The sequence below is a fragment of the Sus scrofa genome, chromosome 14 (assembly GCF_000003025.6).
Source record: "Sus scrofa isolate TJ Tabasco breed Duroc chromosome 14, Sscrofa11.1, whole genome shotgun sequence".
Lineage (NCBI taxonomy): Eukaryota > Metazoa > Chordata > Mammalia > Artiodactyla > Suidae > Sus > Sus scrofa.
The window spans coordinates 58599093-58617361 of record NC_010456.5 but is presented as its reverse complement, the minus strand read 5'-3'; the positions used below and the strand labels follow the sequence as shown (position 1 = coordinate 58617361).

Genomic DNA, 18269 nt, shown 5'->3' with positions numbered 1-18269 from the left:
ATTTAGGTTGCTTCCATGTCTTGGCTATTGGAAATAGTGCTGCTATAAACACTGGGGTGTGTGTATCTTTTTGAATTAGAGTTTCCTCTGGATAGATGCCTAGGAGCGGGATTGCTGGATCATATGGTAGTTCCATAATTAGTTTTTTAAGGAACCTCCATACTGTTCTCCGTGTGGTGGTTTTGTGCAGGACAGTGACATAAAGAGGACTCTTGGCTGGTTCATGTGTGGGATATGAGCAGGAAGGGAAACAATTGGGAAGGAGGGAGCTCCAAGTCTCCGTTATTCACTCTTGGAACCAACAAATGCCATGTGCCTATCATGTGTCCGACACTGTTTCAGGAGCTCTGACCCCAGCACCAAGGAAGACATCATCATCCCAGCTCTTAGGGGGCTTGACATTCATTGTCCCTGCTCTTATGAGCCTTATGCTCTGGTGAGGGAGAGAGAAAATTAAGACTAATGCTAGTGGTAGCAATGGCTGTATGTATAATATACAGATCCTGGTAACCCCTAAAGGAACATCTGTTTGTTCTTACAGGTTGTTCTGTGACTCACCCAGCCTCTATTTGCTTAGCATTCCTATTATATTGTGAGTTTGCCCATGGATGCATCTTGAAGACTCAGGCCTCCCCTTCCATACATCCAATTTAGGGATTGATGTACTGGAACTAGGCCTTGGGAATGACCAGATAAGGGAGGTAAACTGTGGAGCTATGTAGACATGGCTTATCACTCGCTAACAACCTGAAATTGATTCATGCCTTCTCAAGCAAGACCTGCAGGAAAGACAAAGATTCTGGCATGATGCTATGGGAAGCTGGTAGAGCCTTGTTGAAGAGTGTTACCTTGTGAACCATTGGCTACATCATATGTGTTCCTGATCCTGAAAAAAATCTATAGCTGATGGGGGATTTTTTCTTTTTCTCTGGCCAGGAATCTTACAACCTTTTGGCAGAACTTGGAGAAAAATGTGAAGCCATAGGCAAGAAGTTATTGTACCTGGAAGATCAACTTCACACCGCGATCCAGAGTCACGATGAAGACCTCATTCATATCCTTTTCATCCTACAGATGAAGCACCTTTAGGTGATTTTGTAAAGGAAGGTCTGAAAAAATGACACAGACTTCCCCTGCCTCAGCAGATGGACACAGAGAGGTCCTGCTGGTATTTAGGGTTCTGCACCCCTCCAGGCTCTGAGATTATTCACTATACAATGTTTTCTCTCTCGTTGATGTTAAGTCAGTCCGATTTTTGATGATTAAACCTGACTGCTAAAAATTAGCAATGAAGTTCGCATGCTAAAGACATCTGCACAACGAGACCAAAGAAAAATGTAGTTTCTGTGGGGATGTGGAGCTGAGTTGGTGGAGTTCCAGTTGGTTGCAGGTCTGATGGGCTCAGTTTTCTGGGGGCTTTCTTGATACCAAGAAACCCAAGTCCATCTTTGGTTTTCTTCGCCGTACAATTCTACCATGTAATGGGCAGGAGGGTATCATAACGAATAGGATTTTGGAGACCCCTTTCCCATTTTTTTCTGAGACAAGACTTGATACACTTGGTGTCACATCTGCAAATGGCTTCATCAAGACTAGTTGCCAGGAAGCTCCTGGTGCAAGATGGCCCAAGAACCTACTGGCTTAGGCGTGTGTCCATGTGAGGTACGTGTCTCATGCTGACCAGGCCGTTCAGCCCTTTTGTCCCTGGTTAGTCCTTTGGAAGGCAGGTGTGTGGGTGCAAGATGGGTGAAAGGACATATAGCCCTGTCCTGTATATTTTACTATGCAATCACAAGTTGACACTTCTCTAGATGAAAGTATTTCTTTATCCATTCATCCTTTCTGTTTAGGGATAGGACTTTTATTTGATGTATTTGTGAGAAATGTGGCTACTTGAACTTTGCTTCTCATTACTGTCTTACTTTTCAGAATTCCAGTTCTTACCATACTTAGTCTGGAGTGTGAATGTGTGTGTGTGTGCATGTGTGTGTTTAAATAGCTTTGCATGGTCAAGGGTTCATTTTAATCACAAGTGTTCAGAGCCACAGTTTAATGATGGATTCAATGCTGTGTTTCCATCCTCTTTATAACCTTAAATATGTAACCTTGCTTATAAACTTAGCACAAGACTTCTCCAACTTAATCAGTGATTATTTTCACATAGCCCAAGGTAGATTTAAAAAAATTTTTTTTTAATTAAAGCATAGTTGATTTACAATGTTGTGTCAATTTCTGCTGTATCAAGGTAGATTTTAAGAACAGACTTTCTGTTTTTCATAATTCCCCACCCCTTACAAACTAGTGCTTAAGCTCCTATTAAAAAGTTGACCAAAGAAGCAGTAGGAGCATTTTTGTTTTGCATTTTTGTTTTTCCGGGTGCACGGGTCACACAGATTTGAGCAGTTGTAAGGGGGCATGGCCCCTAGCAGAGAGGCAAGGGACGGGCTTTGTCTCAGCACCTGGAAGCAAAGCCATGAGGGGAGCCAGTGCATGCAGGGGGCTTCCCGGCCCCCGCCCAACAGGTGGGCCTCTTTCTCAGTGGGATATTCGTCCAGTTTGGGGTGGGCTCAGGTAGCAGCTCTGAGACCTGCCCTCGGGGTCTGTGTCAGTCTCTCGTTTAGACATTTTCCAGAAGATTAGTTTCATTTTGGGGAACTGGGTTTTCTCCTTAAAAGGTGCGGATGGTGGGGAGGAGGCCGAGAGGGGTCAGAGCCATGTGTAAAGAAGACATTTTTAGTTTTCCCACAGCCAGTCCCAGCCAGATTCAGTAGCAGCAGGATCATGGACAGCGGATAAAGCTCTTTAGACATCAGCTTCCACCTCCGCAGAGTCAGATAACAGCATGTGCCTCTAAAGTTTTCTTGGGGACTCACTGAGGCTATATTCAGAAAGTATGCTTACCATAGCTCTTATACATGGTGAAGTGCTTGATTTCAGGTAGAAAACCATTCTCAGGGTCTGTGTCACAAGCTTAAACCATATCCCATTTATCTATGAGGGTTCAAAGTAGGTTGGGTCAACCATTTGGTGATAAATCCTTAAAAGAATTGATTGGTAACCATATAATGACTGGTATGAAAAGTCATTTAATTCTCATGACACTGCTCCAGATAGAGAGGGATGATGAGTCTTTCTTGATAGTTGAGAAACCTGAGGCTTAGAAATTACGTGGCTTGTCCAAGGGCATTTCCGATGAGTGGCAGGATCTTCCAGCCACCAGTCCGTGGTCCTTCATGGCCAACCAGGAGGCAGCTACACATTTACATAGATGGACAGGTCTGTTCTGTGGAACATACAGTTGCTATAAAAATGTTAGGCTATAGGGTTCCCTGTGGCTCAGCAGGTTAAGGATATGGCATTGTTACTTCAGCGGCTTGGGTCACTGCTGTGGTGCAAGTTTGATCCCTAGCCCAGGAACTTCAACATACCTTAGGCACCACCAAAAAAATTTAAAATGTAAGCTATAATAAAAATTGTTTAGTGAAGCTATTTTTTTTTTTTTTGAGAATTTCGCCAATCCTTGCTGCGATAAGTAGAGACATAGTGGGGACCAGTCAAACCAGGGTTGGGAGGCACCCTATCCCCCAAATAAAATCTACACCACAATGTGGATTTCAACCCAGACTTTCCTCTGAAACCCTGGCTTTGTTTGGGTCACTGATTGAAAGTAAATGCACAGAGGGATCTTTGAACTCATATGAAGCAGCACTTAGATTTGAGTGGACAGAAGTGGCCTGCAATAGAAAGACATTTTTGCAAGGCTCTGCGGAGGCTTCTGACACAATCCAAAGCTGTTGTTTCAAAGGAGAACCTAGCTAGAGATTCACAGAGACTGCTGAAATCCTCCGGCCAGACTCCAACGGGCTGGTGTTTCCATCCTTGATCAAGGAGACAAAGCTGAGTGTGGTTGAAAGAAATAGCTTGCCATCAACAACACGCAAGCAGTTCCCAGCGAGCACAGTATTTTTGTTTGATTCCATTAAGCTCTCTGTCAGAGCCTCCCTTGCACAGGATGTGGAAGACACGTGATTAATGTGAGTCCACATTGGACATCTGTGTCCGGAGCCTTGGACGCTTCAGATGCTCATCCTCAGGTGGAAGGCACGGGAGCTTTGCATCCGCCGTGCTGTGAGCCAGCCCTGGTGACGAGATAGCAGCAGAGGGTGAGCCAGCCACCAGCAATGGGGTTGAGTTTCCTTCCAACCAGAGCCTCTGGGCATCCCGATTTACCATTGGGGGCCAGGGGCGACCTTCTGTGAATCTCCTGCTTTCATGCAGGAGACACTCGGATTGACAGGTCGGAGGAGGGGGAGAAGACTGGCCTCGACTCTTCATCATCTTGACAGCCTGGCTAAGTTACATGCAGCCAAATGACACCACCGGCCCGTCAGCCAGCAGGGTGAGTGTCTGGAAAGAGTCTGCTCCATTAATTGGGAGAGCCGGCATCACAGAGGTGACTCACGCCTGGTGTCTGAGGCTAGGATGGGAGGTGTGACTTTGCTGCCACTCAAGCTGGAGCACAGTGTTAGCCTGAGTCTCTGATCTAATTTCATAGCCATTTTGGGTCCCAGTTAGCAGTTACATTTTGAAAAACATTTTGAGTGTGTTGGATGGTTCCTCCAGGTTCAAAACGCTTTCACTGAAAACCATTGAGGTGAGGTGGATTTTTTAGCTGGGATTTTTCTCTTTCTCCTCCAGCTTACACAACACACTTTCCAAAGGAAAGAAGTCCACTGAGGACTGGGACACTTCATATACATTTCAGAGCCTTGGGGACATTCTGCCAGCCTCAGAGTCATAGAGAAGATGAAGACAGACTGATTGCATTTGTGGCTGTATTTACATCCATGTCCAGGAAACCATCCTGGAGTTCTGTTCTCTCTGTTTATTTGGAATGCTTGGTGCCCAATCGATTCGTTTTGGTGGCGCCTGATGGCATGCAAACCCTCTAAGTACAACCAGGCACGCGCACAAACATCACATCCCCAAAAGAGCCCCAGCTTGGTCCCACTTTCAAATGTGCAGCTGGAACAGGCAGAGGTAATGGGGGTTTGGAGAGCTTGCTCTGCCTCCTTGGAACTGTTTTCTGCTTCTAGAGCTAAAGAGCTGGAAGATGGATGGTGAGGATCTTGGAGCCCCAAGGTTTTGCCGATGAGAAAACTTAAGACCCTCGGAAGCTGTTGTTTGAACATTGTGGATGCTGGGTGCATGTGTCTTTGGTGCCCCCCACCCCAAGGGGAGTGGGGTGGGAAGAACAGGGACTGGAGCCCCCCAGTAGGGGAGAAGAGAGGGCCCAGGAGAGGGTGTGGATCCCAGGCTCCAGCACAGTGTGATCTTGACCTTGGGTGGGCACCCAAGGGGAGTGCCCATGTGCAAGCATCGTGTCCATCCTTGAAGCAGGTCACCTGGGGGCGGGGCTTTCCTCTTTGCCCTCAGCAACTGTGTCCCTCACCTCTGGCTTTTTCATGAAGGAAATTCCCAGGACTGTGGCCATAGTGGCTTCAGAAGAGTCACTGTTGATATGCAGAAATAATTTAGCAAATGAGAAGCTGTTTCACAGGACGGACTTGTGTTTCTATTGGAAGCAAACCGCATCAGATGAACTGAAGACCTGTTTTTTGACCCAGCTACTCAAATGATTGCTTGGGATTTCAATTGGCGGTAAAACACTCAACTATTTTTATATATAAATACAACACCCCTTCGAGAGAATTTGAACATCTTTGGACCATATATCTTTAGTACTGGAAGACATACAAAACATCTTGCTGTTTTACCCCTTGCAAACACAATCCGCACGGTTTCACTCTCAAGGAGTAACACATGTGGGAGTTTCCATCGTGGCTCAGTGGTTAATGAATCTGACTAGGAATCTTGAGGTTGTGGGTTTGATCCCTGGCCTCACTCAGTGGGTTGAGGATCTGGCATTGCTGTGAGCGATGGCATAGGTCGCAAACGCGGCTCAGATTTGGTGTTGCTGTGCCTGTGTAGGCTGGCAGCTACAGCTGTGATTAGACCCCTAGCCTGGGAACCTCCATATGCCGTGGGAGCAGCCCTAGAAAAGGCAAAAAAAAAAAAAAAAAAAAAAAAAGAAGTATTACATGTGGACTCTATCCCAAGGTGGTAAAGAATGGGTTTGGGTTCCAAGGGTGTTTCTTCTTTTTTTGGCTGCACCCATGGCATGCAGAAATTCCCAGTCCAGGAATCAAACCCATGCCACAGCAGTAACCTGAACCACTGCAGTGGTAATGCTGGATCCCCAAACCACTCAACCACCAGGGAACTCGCCAAAGGTGTTTTTTTAAAGGCGTTGGCAGGCTGATCTTTGTGCCATTGTTGTAATGAACCTGCTAATTTTCTTGGATGCCACAGATGTCTGGTGGCGTGGCTGTTTCAGGAGAACATTATACGTACTTAGCCATAGAGGTTTCTGTGCCATAGGTCTTCTAAGAATTGTTTAACTCTTTTGAGACCTATTCTTGCACACAGATTTAGTGAGTACCTCCACCCAGTATACCTAAATTACAATACTGGAGTTTTGCTTTATTTGCTCAGCACTCTGACAAAAAATCAAGGTCCAATATCAATTGGCTTTAACTATGAGCTTATTGGAGGAGCAATCAGAAAATCAGATCCTAGAAGATCCCTTGTGCCAAAGCAGGTTAAGGATCTGGTGTTGCTGCCATGGTGGCTTGGGTCTCTGCTGTGGCACAGGTTCAATCTCTGGCTGGGGACCTTCCATTAGGCGGGGGCGCAGCCAAAAAAAACAAAAAAAGTGGAAAGAAAAAAATCTGTTTCTGTTTCTACTCCATTACCTAGGAGCGTTAAGATTTTGGTTAGACATTTCAAATGGAATAGTTTGTCATTCTGTAAATCAGTGAGGAAATGTGGCTTAAATTTTTTTATAAAAGCATTCTTCAGGATAAGCTCCAAGGGCACACGTGCAGCCTGGACCTCACACTCATGTCTGCTTCCTCCTCAGCAGCTCCACTTGGCTGACAAAAAGGCTTTTCCAAGTTAACATGTCCAAGATCAAATTCTTCCCCCCACCCACCCCAAACCCTGACTCATTCCCAGTCTTCTCCTTCTTGATACATTGCAAGTCTATTTCTCAAGTTCAGGGCTTAGGTTTAAAAATGTGGGGAGTTCCTGTCGTGGCTCAGTGGAAACGAATCTGACTAGCATCCATGAGGACGCAGGTTCGATCCCTGGCCTCGCTCAACAGGTTAAGGATCCGGCATTGCCATGAGCTGTAGGTCGAAGACATGGTTCGGATCTGGTGTTGCTGTGGCTGTGGCGTAGACCAGCAGCTGTAGCTCCAATTCAACCGCTAGCCTGGGAACCTCCATATGCCACCGGTGTGGCCGTAAAAAGACAAAAAAAAAAAAAAAAAAATCTGGGAGTGGTTTTTGCTGCCTTTTCCTCCTTTCAGTTTCTGCACCCAATCCGTCACCATATGCTGATGGCCGCATCTGACCACTTCTCTCCACCTTCACAGCCACTGCCTGGGTCCAAACCATGATCTCTTCTGGCCTGAATTATTGCAGTATCCTCCGTGTCTGTCCATGCTTCTGCCCTTGTACCTGTTATCTATTAACGATTAAAGCAGCCCACGAGATCACGTCCCTCCCCGGCTCTAAACCCTGCCCTGGCTCCCGTTTCATGATCTAGCCGCATGCCCTTGTGTGTCCATTTGGTGCTTTCTCCCTGGCACGTCAGCCTCAGGACCACAGTGACTTTGCTTTGTTCCCCTCCTTACTTCCCGGGTCCAGGATATGTCTTAGCACATGGTGGGAGCTCTGGAAATGTTTGAATATTTGACTGAGTGAAAGAAAGAATGAGGATCTGCAGCTACACTTCTGTTTTCCCCACTGCTTAATGGGGAAATATTTCTAGTGCTTTTTAAGATAAAGTTTCCTTCTCCCTCCCAGTACCCATACCTAGAAGAAGCTCCCCCCCACCCCCACCCCATGTCCTCCTAAGGTGCTTTTCCAACTAGAAATGGTTTATCTCCATAGTCTTTTTTTTTTTTTTTTTCAAAATTAGGATCATTCCACACAAATTCTTCTGCAACTTGCATTCTCTTCCCCGATGGCCCAACTCGCTCCACGTTTTATCTCCGACTCCCTTTCATTTAAGTACATTCAAAATGATTTGGAACTCACTGTAGTAATGGAACCCATACAGGCAGGTTGTTTAGAGAGAGTGTTTTGCAAATAAAAACACTTTTAATTGTTTTGATGATTATAACCCTCTAGGCTCACTAAAAGAGGCTTCCGGGGATTTCTGAGGTCTATCCCTGCTTAGATAGAGCCTAAGGTGTTTGCCACCTCTGCTATATAGAAATAAACCTTAAACATCATGATGCCTCAAAAAAGGTACTATACATATGTGTGTGTGTGTATGTATATATGTATATGTAAAAAGAGATGTATCTTTTAACCAACGCCCTGTGAAGATGCTGTGTGGTAATCTGCATTTTACATGTGAGACATTTCAGTGTTCAGTGATCTGCCAGCTTCTCAGAGCTAGTGATCAGATCTTCAAATCCCCACCTTCCCACCATTCCCTGTATCCCTGGAGATTGTTGTATGAGGGGCCAATGTGTTATTTTATTTTATTTTACTTTTTGCTTTCTGGGCCACACTTGTGGCATATGGAGGTTCCCAGGCTAAGGGTGGAATCGGAGCTGCAGCTGCCAGCCTACACCACAGCTCACTGCAATGCCGGATCCTTAACCCACTGAGCAAGGCTAGGGATCGAACCCGAAACCTCATGGTTCCTAGTTGGATTTGTTTCCGCTGCTACATGCCGGGAACTCCTTTCTCTCTCTCTCTTTTTTTTCTGACGTGTTATTTTAGGTGTATAACTTGATCCTTTTCTTTTGTGGTGTCTCTCTTGTACTCTTTAAACCCCCCCCCCAAAAAAAACCCAAAAACAACCTTTTCAGTGTGTTCTGCCAGTGCTGGAAAGTTCTTTAAGAAGCACCCCTTTTTGGTTGTTTCCCTCCCTAAAAACCTCCGTAGTTGCCATGCATCATACTGCAAAGCGGCTCAGTAGTCCCAGGCTGCATATCGAGTGTAATGAAATCTCAGGAGTTTGACAAGATTCATAAACTTGCGTAAGCCCCGCTCTTACTCTTTATCAGTGTAGCAAAATTTTGTGATTAATTTGCAGCTTGGTATTCAGTCTGGGACCACTTATGCTTTTGCTTATATAAAGTTGTGTGTTTTCACTAAAGATTAGCAGAGCTGTCCAGAGAAATGGAGGAAAATGAAGCCTTTGAAAGAAGGGAAAAATAGTACTGGATACTTTCTTCCTTTGCACCTCCTCAACCCCACCCTCCCGCCCCTTAAGTTCCAGAGCAAGGAGTGAATCATTGTAGTAGATGTATGTAAAATACGTAAATGATGAAGTCTGGTGAAACGTCAGGAGGATGCGAAACTGCTGAAGGCTTGTCAGGGCGGCTCAGCATTTTTGCTTAGGTGAGGTTCATTTGCATAATTCCCAGGGTCCTCTGGAGTTCCTTATTTAAAAAAGAAAAAGGAAAGCTTTCTCTAGTCATTACCTAAAGGTGTCTTTTTCTCTTGACATTGCACTGACATTGTATTTAACCAAAACAACATCATAGTAGATAGAAACAGGCTGTGAGTGGGAAGATTTCTTCAAGCTGCTTTCCCCAAAGCTTTCTGTTTTTTCTATATCTGATCTAGTAATATCCAAAGGGTCTGACATCATATGATGAGTTAACAACATTTAAGTCATGTCAACATATTTTCGTTTCCTCTTAGTTCCTGTTGGATGAAGTTAACTTAGTTTGCTTATTAAGTTAAAAGAATTCAATTTGTCTCTCATTCTGTATTTCTCTTAGAATTGTTCTGACTACAGGTACAAAAGGAAAGAATAGGGAGGCTTGACTATGGATAAACTGAAAAACCACTAGTGGTTAAATGCTTCCCAGCTTAAACACCTAGAAGAGAACTCATTTCTTAGGAGAATGACAGCCTTATTTATTCCATATCATTATTTGTGAAGTTCTCTGTGATTGTTTTATCAATATGTGACATAACTTTACAGGTTAGGAAACGAAGAATCTAGCAGTTTAAGGAAAAAAAACTAGGAAACCAACCAGTCCAGAAAAGGCAAGCTCCCAACACCCTGCCAAATCTTGAGTGCCCTGAATGGCTTTTTTATAGGCACCTGGGAGTATAACATGTGACAGCAGCTTAGAACCTGAAGAGGTTTAAAAGTCCTTATTTTACAAGGTGACAAGGCTGGCAGGTGACCAACAGGGGCCATAACTCATGACTGTGAGTCTGCACCTCCGCTGGCCCCCAATCCTGGCTTTCTCCAGGAGGCTCTGATTTCCAGTCTTCTGCCCTTCTCGCTGTCACTCGGATGTGACAGCTGCCCTGTCCCAGCCTTGGGCTTAGCAGGAATGACAGTCACACTGACCATACTCCATGGACCATCCCAGCTTGCCATCTGTCTAAGAGTTGGCTCTTCCTTTCCTTTTTGGAAACCGTACTTAAAATGGTTAATGACCTCAAGCCTCATAGCAACTGCAGTCGCTCTTAAAAGAATTGTAACATTGGTATTAATATTTCATTCCTATAATTTGGAGGAACTTGAAACTGCAATTAGATGGCACTGCCCATCTGCTGCCAGCAGGCACGTGGCTTTCACCAGATCCCTCAGAGGCTGCGGAGGGCCACCCGTCATGTCACCTTCTCCTGTGTTCCTTAACAACGGCTGCACAGTCTCTCAGGAGGGAGCTCCAGATGGTGAAGGAGACTCTGCAGGCCATGATCCTGCAGCTCCAGCCAGCAAAGGAGGCGGGAGAAAGGGAGGCTGCAGCTTCCTGTGTGACAGCTGGTGTCCGGGAAGCACAGGCCTGAGGCGTGGCAATGCGGAGAGGAGGGTAGGTGACCGCATCATCAACATGGGTGCCCAGGGGGCCTCTTGCTGCTTCTCTGCATAACCAGTGCCCCTGACCCAGTGATGGAGACATAGAGCCTGGATGTCACCCAGCAGAAGGGTGGTCCGCCTTTGCTCTCCTGAGGCTGAGATGGGAGAGTCCGCAGATTGGAATATGCAGGGGCGAGTGATTGGCCAATTTCCTTCTAAAAATCAGTTTGAGTTACCTTTACTGGGTAGTTAGTTGGAGATCCTGCAAAGGACTTGAAAAATCTTTCCATGTCAGCCCGCCTTAGGCAGGAGCTGGGGTGAATTCTGCCAGAAAAATGACTCTTTCCCTGTACCATCTTGTTTTCTGCTGCAATTAAAATATCTCCTGATTTAAGAACCTGTAAAAAAGAAACCAGACATGTCTCTCTCACCATACCTGTTACCTTTCCTACGGGCACGTGATACAAGGGAGCTAATTAACCCCAGAATCTGGAATTAACAGCTTTTCACCTTATTCTGTGATTCTCTGTAATTGCAGAAGAATTAATGTGAAGAATTCCAAAAGATGTATATTTTAAAGTGATAGCCTATCATGTGCAGCCTTCCGATTTCCTACATGGCAGTGCCTGTCCCTGCAGGGAGGGTTCCTTATATTTCATGAGGACATTCTGAAATTCACCTACACGGAGAGCAGGAAGGGAGTAGGGGGCATGAGTGTGTCAGGCGACTTGTTTAAACTTATAAACCTCTCCTGTTTTCCTCCTGTTTCACTCAGTGCCAGGCAGGGTATGGATGTGGGAATCTTCAGTGCAGAATAGTATTCAGTGAGACAGTGCAGTTCTCAGTTATGTGGTGAGTACTCAGTAAGGCAGTGCAGTACTCAGTTATGCAGTATAGTACCCTGTGAGGCAGTGCTATACTCAGTGATGCAGTGCAGTACCCAGTGAGGCAGTGCAATACCCAGTGAGGCAGTACAGTCCTCAGTGAGGCAGTGCTATACTCAGTGAGGTAGTGCTATACTCAGTGATGCAGTGGTACTCAGTAAGTCCCTTTGGGAAGTGTGCAATTAGCATATCAACCTGAGAGAGGCCTTAGAGCAAGAAAACCCTCTTGATAGTGTCTAACCCCAAACTTCCCAGGTTTACTGGATCATAGCTGTTGTTTTCATTTAAATTCTTTCACTCTCCCGTCACTCACTGTTGCGCAACACTGCATTCTCCAGGGGAGTCATGGTCCAAATGCCGATTCACATCACTTGTGTATGTTTGCTAGAGACCAAACTCAAAACTCTTCCAGTGTTGGACTTAATAGTGACCTGCTGCAGTTTTTAATTATCATTGACTAATTGGTCTTTTTGTGCTTTTGTCTCATTGATACAGAAAAACTGATGCTCCTGCCTTCATTCAGATCCATGGACACTAGACAATCTTTGTCAGTTCCTGAAGTCATTCGGCTCTTTCCGGAAGGCAGCTGGTGCTTTGCTCAGCCTTCCATGCTGTGTGGGGCTTCTGTCCCCTGTCATGAGATGGCCTTGCTTAAGCCAGCAAGTGGCCAGGGTCCAGGGGACAAAGCAAAAGCACAACATGTGAATTTCCTGATTGTGTTTCCTATAGTTTTCTGTTAAGCATTTAAAAAAATATATATATATATATATAAAATAATAATAAGTATAATTAGTTCGTTCCAGGAATGCTTGGTTTTTCAATGATGGAGTGAATTCCTGATTTATAACCATGTTTAAAAAAATAGTATGTACTAGTCACTTGGCACATGGAATTCTTGAATCCTTGAATTAATTCCCACGAAGTAAAACTTGGCAAGAGTCAGGATTGTCTCTAATGAATCCCTACTTTGACAAGCATCATTTTAAAAAGCCTCACAAGACAGCTCAACAGTCACTAACCCAAATGTTTTGTATTACTCAGACACCAGCATGAATAATTCTAGGAGGTTATGATGTATTTGAAAATTCTGGAAGCTAACAACTATCTTAGAGAGCCCCCAGAAAGGGTCCTCCGGCGCCCCCAGTGGGCAGTGTGTCCATGTCCTCGCTGAGACGCCTGACCAAGGCGGGTCCGTGATGCTTTAAACCACGTGCTGCTGCAGCTGGTCCACGGTCTGTGCTGGTGTCAGAGGCAACCAGGCAGCTTGCACGAGGCCTTGGTGTTTCCTCCGGCCACACAACCTTCTCAGAAAAAGCCCTCCTCAGCCATTGTGATCCCAGAAGACCCAGGACTGTGTATCCCAAACCATAATATAGGGCAGTTTCTGTCAGGGCTATGTACAAAGAGATTAGGGCTTGAATTTATAAGCCACCAAACAATAACAGCAAAAAGTCCAGCTTTTAGGGAGACAGTCAAAAGCCACAAGCACAAGTGCAGAGGGAAGATGATGATTTCGGGTCTGATTCCACTGTGGCGCCAGAGCGCCAAGTTTCCCAAGGTCCTCTTCAGGCTGAGATGTTGGCATCCAAACTCCGCCCACTTATCCTCCCCCCCACCCCACCCCCCGGCCGAGGCTGGGGCATGTTCTCAGTCAGTACCACTCCCGTTCCTTCCAGCTTCCTGAAACGTCAACATCAAAGTGATCTTCCTCCAATCATGTTAGCGCATCATATTGGAAAGTGCCCTTCCTGTGCTGGTGTCCCCACCCCAGAAGCAGGGAAGGACACACATGTGTGTGTGCTGGGACGATCCTAACACCTTAATGATCATTGTCACCTCGAATTCTCATTCCAGTCTTCTGGGATAGGTGTTTGTAGATGAGGAAATTGAGCCTTGGGAGACTGACGAACTCCCTGTCCCAGAGCTGATGGGCTCCGGCCAGCCTCTGCAGGAAGACGCATGTAGAATGATCTTAACTGTGCTCGCCTAAAATGCCCTTAATGCCCTTGGGGGCTGCAGGCCATGGAGCTTATTTGTTCCCTTAAGAACAATGGCCACGTTGGAAGTCCTGCCTGAGAATCAAGAAACTGACTCTATGGAAACCTGAGCTTCCCACACCCCAGGTGAGCCCACACTGCTCTGTGGCCATGAAGTCTAGGCTCAGACAAGCTTCAACAGATATCCCCCCACCACTGTCCTCACCAACTATTCATGCCCCATCCACTTCAAAAGCCATCCCAAGAACAACCACTCCTGCCTGACACCAGGCGGATTTTTTTTGAAAACCCCCATCTAATTGGTGTTTTTCATAAAACATTCAAGAAAGCAACACTGCCCTCATTGGTTAATTCCTTCTTGTACAAATTCTTCAATACTCTTATTTTTCATAGTCTCATCTAATCTTTGAATTTTGTCATATAATTTATAACTTCATGAATTTTACTTTTTAATATGTGATATGTAAACTGTTATCTAAGCCATGGTGCACCTTTAACATTTTTTTTTTTGTCTTCTGGAGTATGGATGATAGAAAAATTGATCAGCTTACATATTTCACCTTCCTGTTATGTATAGTTATTAACAGCACACAGAATGTTTCCAATAAAGCAATGCTTTAAAATTGTGTGTTTACTTTTAGATATCGATCAGTCAGAAAACAATGGAATTTTCCATTCCATTTGATTCTATTCCAGACCCTTTGAGGAAACTGAAAATAGCATTAACCACTAAGTGGGAAACAGGACAAGGTGCCCACTCACCATTGTGAATATTTTACTGGAGATACTGGCTAATCCATTTAGACAAAAAAATTAAATGAGAGTTACAGTTTGGGAAGGAGGAGATACAACATTAATATTTACAGGTGATTGTCCTGTAAGACAGCCTAAGAGAATTAACAAAAATATTCACACAAATAACAGTCACACCAAAATCCATAAGCTTTACATATCCAAACGTTAATCAAAAGACAAACGGTAAGAAAAGACCCCACTTTCCAGAGCAGCACAAACAGCTTAGGAACAAATTTATGGAATGTATAAGACTTAGAGGAAGGACATTTTAGAATGAAGAACACAGGAGAAGAATGGAATAAAAAGAAAAGACATTGAAATTTCAGGTAGTAAGTCATCATCAATTGTCCGATCTCTGTAAATTAATTCATAAATATTACCCAGTCCCAACTGAGTCGCAGTATCCACCCTCTCTGCTTCATCCCTTCTAGCAACCCTTTATCCAAGTACTTGAACTACGGATGTACTTTCACATGTGGCAGAATTGCATTTATACTGTTAAATAGTTAAACAAGGAAGCCATTAGCCTTCGGGGGCTGGAATGCCCTGGCATCTACACCAGCAAACCCAAATCTAAGCCTGTAAATTCCTCAAGGCTATGAAGTCACAAGCCGATGACAACCAATTACAAACAGCCAATGAGGCTTTAAGCCAATCAACACTTTCCTTTCTTTGCTTCCATTTTTTTCTCTGTTAAAGTTTCCTCCTGCACCTGTTCGTGCAGCTTCCAAACCACTTCTGGTTTGGCACTGCCTGATTTAGGCCGATTTCTGCTCAAAAAACCTCCTAGGTTAGAAGTTTAACATGCCTCAGTATAATCTTAAGAGCATCACTGTTTGTACATGTGAAAATGCGAAACAACCTAAATTTTCATCAATAGTGTTTTTAGATAAACTATGATAGAACTACACTAGGGAATGCTTTGAACTTGGTAAACCATCTTTCTATGCACATCTGCTTGTCTCTGCAGAGATGTCACTGTAAAGGGACACAAGTGACTTAGGGAAGAGCGAGAGAAGGAGACTTACTTTTCCTGAATCCTGTTCTTCTTGTAAAAATTTGTGCTAAATGTTTATGTTTACTTATTCAAAACATAAAGTAAGTTCTTTAAGAAAAAAAAAAAAACACATGCTCGTGGAGATTGCAGGTGGTCCCTTGGGTAGATCAGAGCACAAGGGGCCCAGAGTTCCCTGATGCTGATGCAAGACTGATTCCCTAGTCAGCACCCATTATGTGCTCAGTACCTCACTAGACAGTGCACCAGGTACTGGGATACAAAGAAAATTGTGACATATTGAAGGAAGTAATTAACTGGATAACCATTACCATTTTAAAGTCAAGGGACAAATTTTGTTTTGACATTTGAAGAAAGAAGTCTGGTGGTAAGTACCAAAAATTCAGTCCCCTTGTAATCTCAGTTCTGGTCCTGGGTTGGGGATTTGGGCAACACCTCCTTCTTTCTATCACAAGACCCAAGAGAGCCATGAGTTTGTTGTGAGAGCAAAGTAGGAATTGGGGAGTAGAGTTGCATCTGTCCCCTGCTGTCACTTAGGAGCTACTTGTGCGATCACTGTTTTTCTCAAAAGGGATGCTTTTAAATGTACATGTCATGCAATTTCACGCTAGAGAAAGGAAGTTATCACAGACAACTTCACAGAGTGAAGGATGTTTAGAAAATATTTTTTACCTCTTCTCATTATTACAGTAACACAAAAGAACTTCTTGACTCTACCTCTCCGTTTTCCAAGAGTTTGAAAAGCATCTATTAGAAACTCAACTCAGATCCAGGACAAGAAAAGCATCTATTAGAAACAACTCAGATCTCTTCCCACCGTCTATTCATTCCCTCCAGAAACGTTTATTGAACTCTTTTATAAAAATCGTTCTTCTTATGACCATGAATTTGTGACTACAGAAGTTATAAACTTAGTGAAAAATCATCCAGCAAGTAATAAAAGTATTGTGTGCTTATTCTCAGGACTCCTGGTTTTATATATCCATACAATAAATTTCTAGGCTACATGCATGCGCGCGCGCGCACACACACACACACCACACACACACACACACACAGATACCCAGTAGCAGTTTGATTAGTGTTAAGCAACAGGTATTCATTATTTTGTGTTTCCTATATTGGTCCTACAGGACCAACATTTAAGTGAAATAGTTTAAAAAGATTCCTATGTAAACCACTGCCTTCATTTTCCAGTTTTTGTCTGCACAAAAACTTATTTCCACCAAACTGCAGCTATTTTTTATTCTGCTTTTTAGTATTTAAAATTATGACATTTTCCCTTTTGCTACTCAATCTTAATCCTTATAACCATTGCATTTGTTGCTGCATAATATTCTATCAAATTGATCTGTAGGCACTTTGACATTCCTATGTAATTGGGCATTAGGTCTTTCCAATGCTTTGCTGTTACAGATAAATTGGCAATGACGTCCCCATGCATATAGCGTTTTCCTTCTTTGGACTTACGTCCCTACACACAATTCCCAGGTGCGGGAAGACTAAGAGTAAAAGTTAAGAGGGAATGCCACATTTGAATTGCTAGTTGCATTAGGGGAAAACCTGAAGACAAGAGCCAGCACTGCAAGCAGCCCACCCTCTGCTGAGGGGATTCCCAACCTAGTATTGATGAGCTTAATTGGTTGGGTAGTGTTTCCTCTGGTCATGAATATATTCACAAACACCACATCAGGCAAATCCCAGCTGCACAATTTCTACCATGAAAAGGAGCAATGTAGACTCCAGCTGCCTTTCACTGGCTGCTGCTCTTGTTGGTCTATGCCTGAGCTGTTCTGTTTCCATATAAAAACATGTAGGGTCAGAATCCAGGACTGAAAGACCAGGGGTCTGGGCTGAAGTCATGTCCCATTTGCCCATTGCATTCTTGATCCTTTGAACACCTGCAGAATGAAGTGGACGGCACGCTATCCTGCCCTTCAAGGGTGTGGGAAAAGGCAGAGAAGTCAATACATAGGAAACAACTTTTACAAATCAGCAACATATATAGGCATTTAAAAATGAGAACAATTTCTAGTGCAGGGAGTGCCCAGAATCAGTTTAAGGGGAATGCAACCCAGTCCAGACCGCAGTGTACATCCCAAAGGGAAGGATTCCTCAGATGTACGTGGCCATTCAGGCGGTCTCGTTGTTGTCGTTATAAAGGAGTGTTCTTCTTGTGTGGATTTGTGCCCCTTTTGTCCCCCAGCTCCCAAGGTGGTCTCAGACACTCAGGAGAACATGAAAGGTTGAAAGAGAAAGTGCTTTGGGGAGTTCCCACTATGGTGCAATAGCGCAGTGGGTTAGGAATCAGACTGCAGTGGCTCAGGTTGCTGTGGAGGCGTGGGTTTGATCCCTAGCTGGGTGCAGTGGGGTAAACAATCTGGTGTTTGTAGGCATAGGTTGCAGCTGTGGCTCAGATTCAATCCCTGGCACTTGTATGGGAGCTTTCATATGCTCTGGGTGAGGCCATAAAAAAAAATGCTTTGGATAACATTTAATCAACTGTTTAATCAACTCAGTCCAGCCTAGCTGAGAGGTAAAGACTCATAAACACCCAAGGGTCTTTCTAAAACATCCTCCCCAAACTGCCGAATTACACGCGAACCTGAACCTGAATTTGGCTTCAGATGACTAGGGCCAGAGCGTGCCCCCACACCCTGTCCCCACCCC

General features: G+C 44.4%; 1 protein-coding gene across 4 annotated transcripts in view; it reads left to right on the top strand.

Moving 5' to 3' along the window:
* DISC1 (disrupted in schizophrenia 1) overlaps positions 1-10921 on the top strand; it is a 357514-nt gene extending 346593 nt beyond the window's left edge. For 3 of the 4 annotated variants that reach the window (XM_021073577.1, XM_021073579.1, XM_021073576.1), the window contains 2 exons: positions 937-1054; positions 10759-10921. In XM_021073577.1, coding sequence (XP_020929236.1) covers positions 937-1054; positions 10759-10898 — 258 coding nt within the window. In that variant the 3' untranslated portion in view covers positions 10899-10921. The remainder of the gene's footprint in view (positions 1-936; positions 1055-10758) is intronic. The other variant, XR_002338808.1, reaches the window with a different exon arrangement.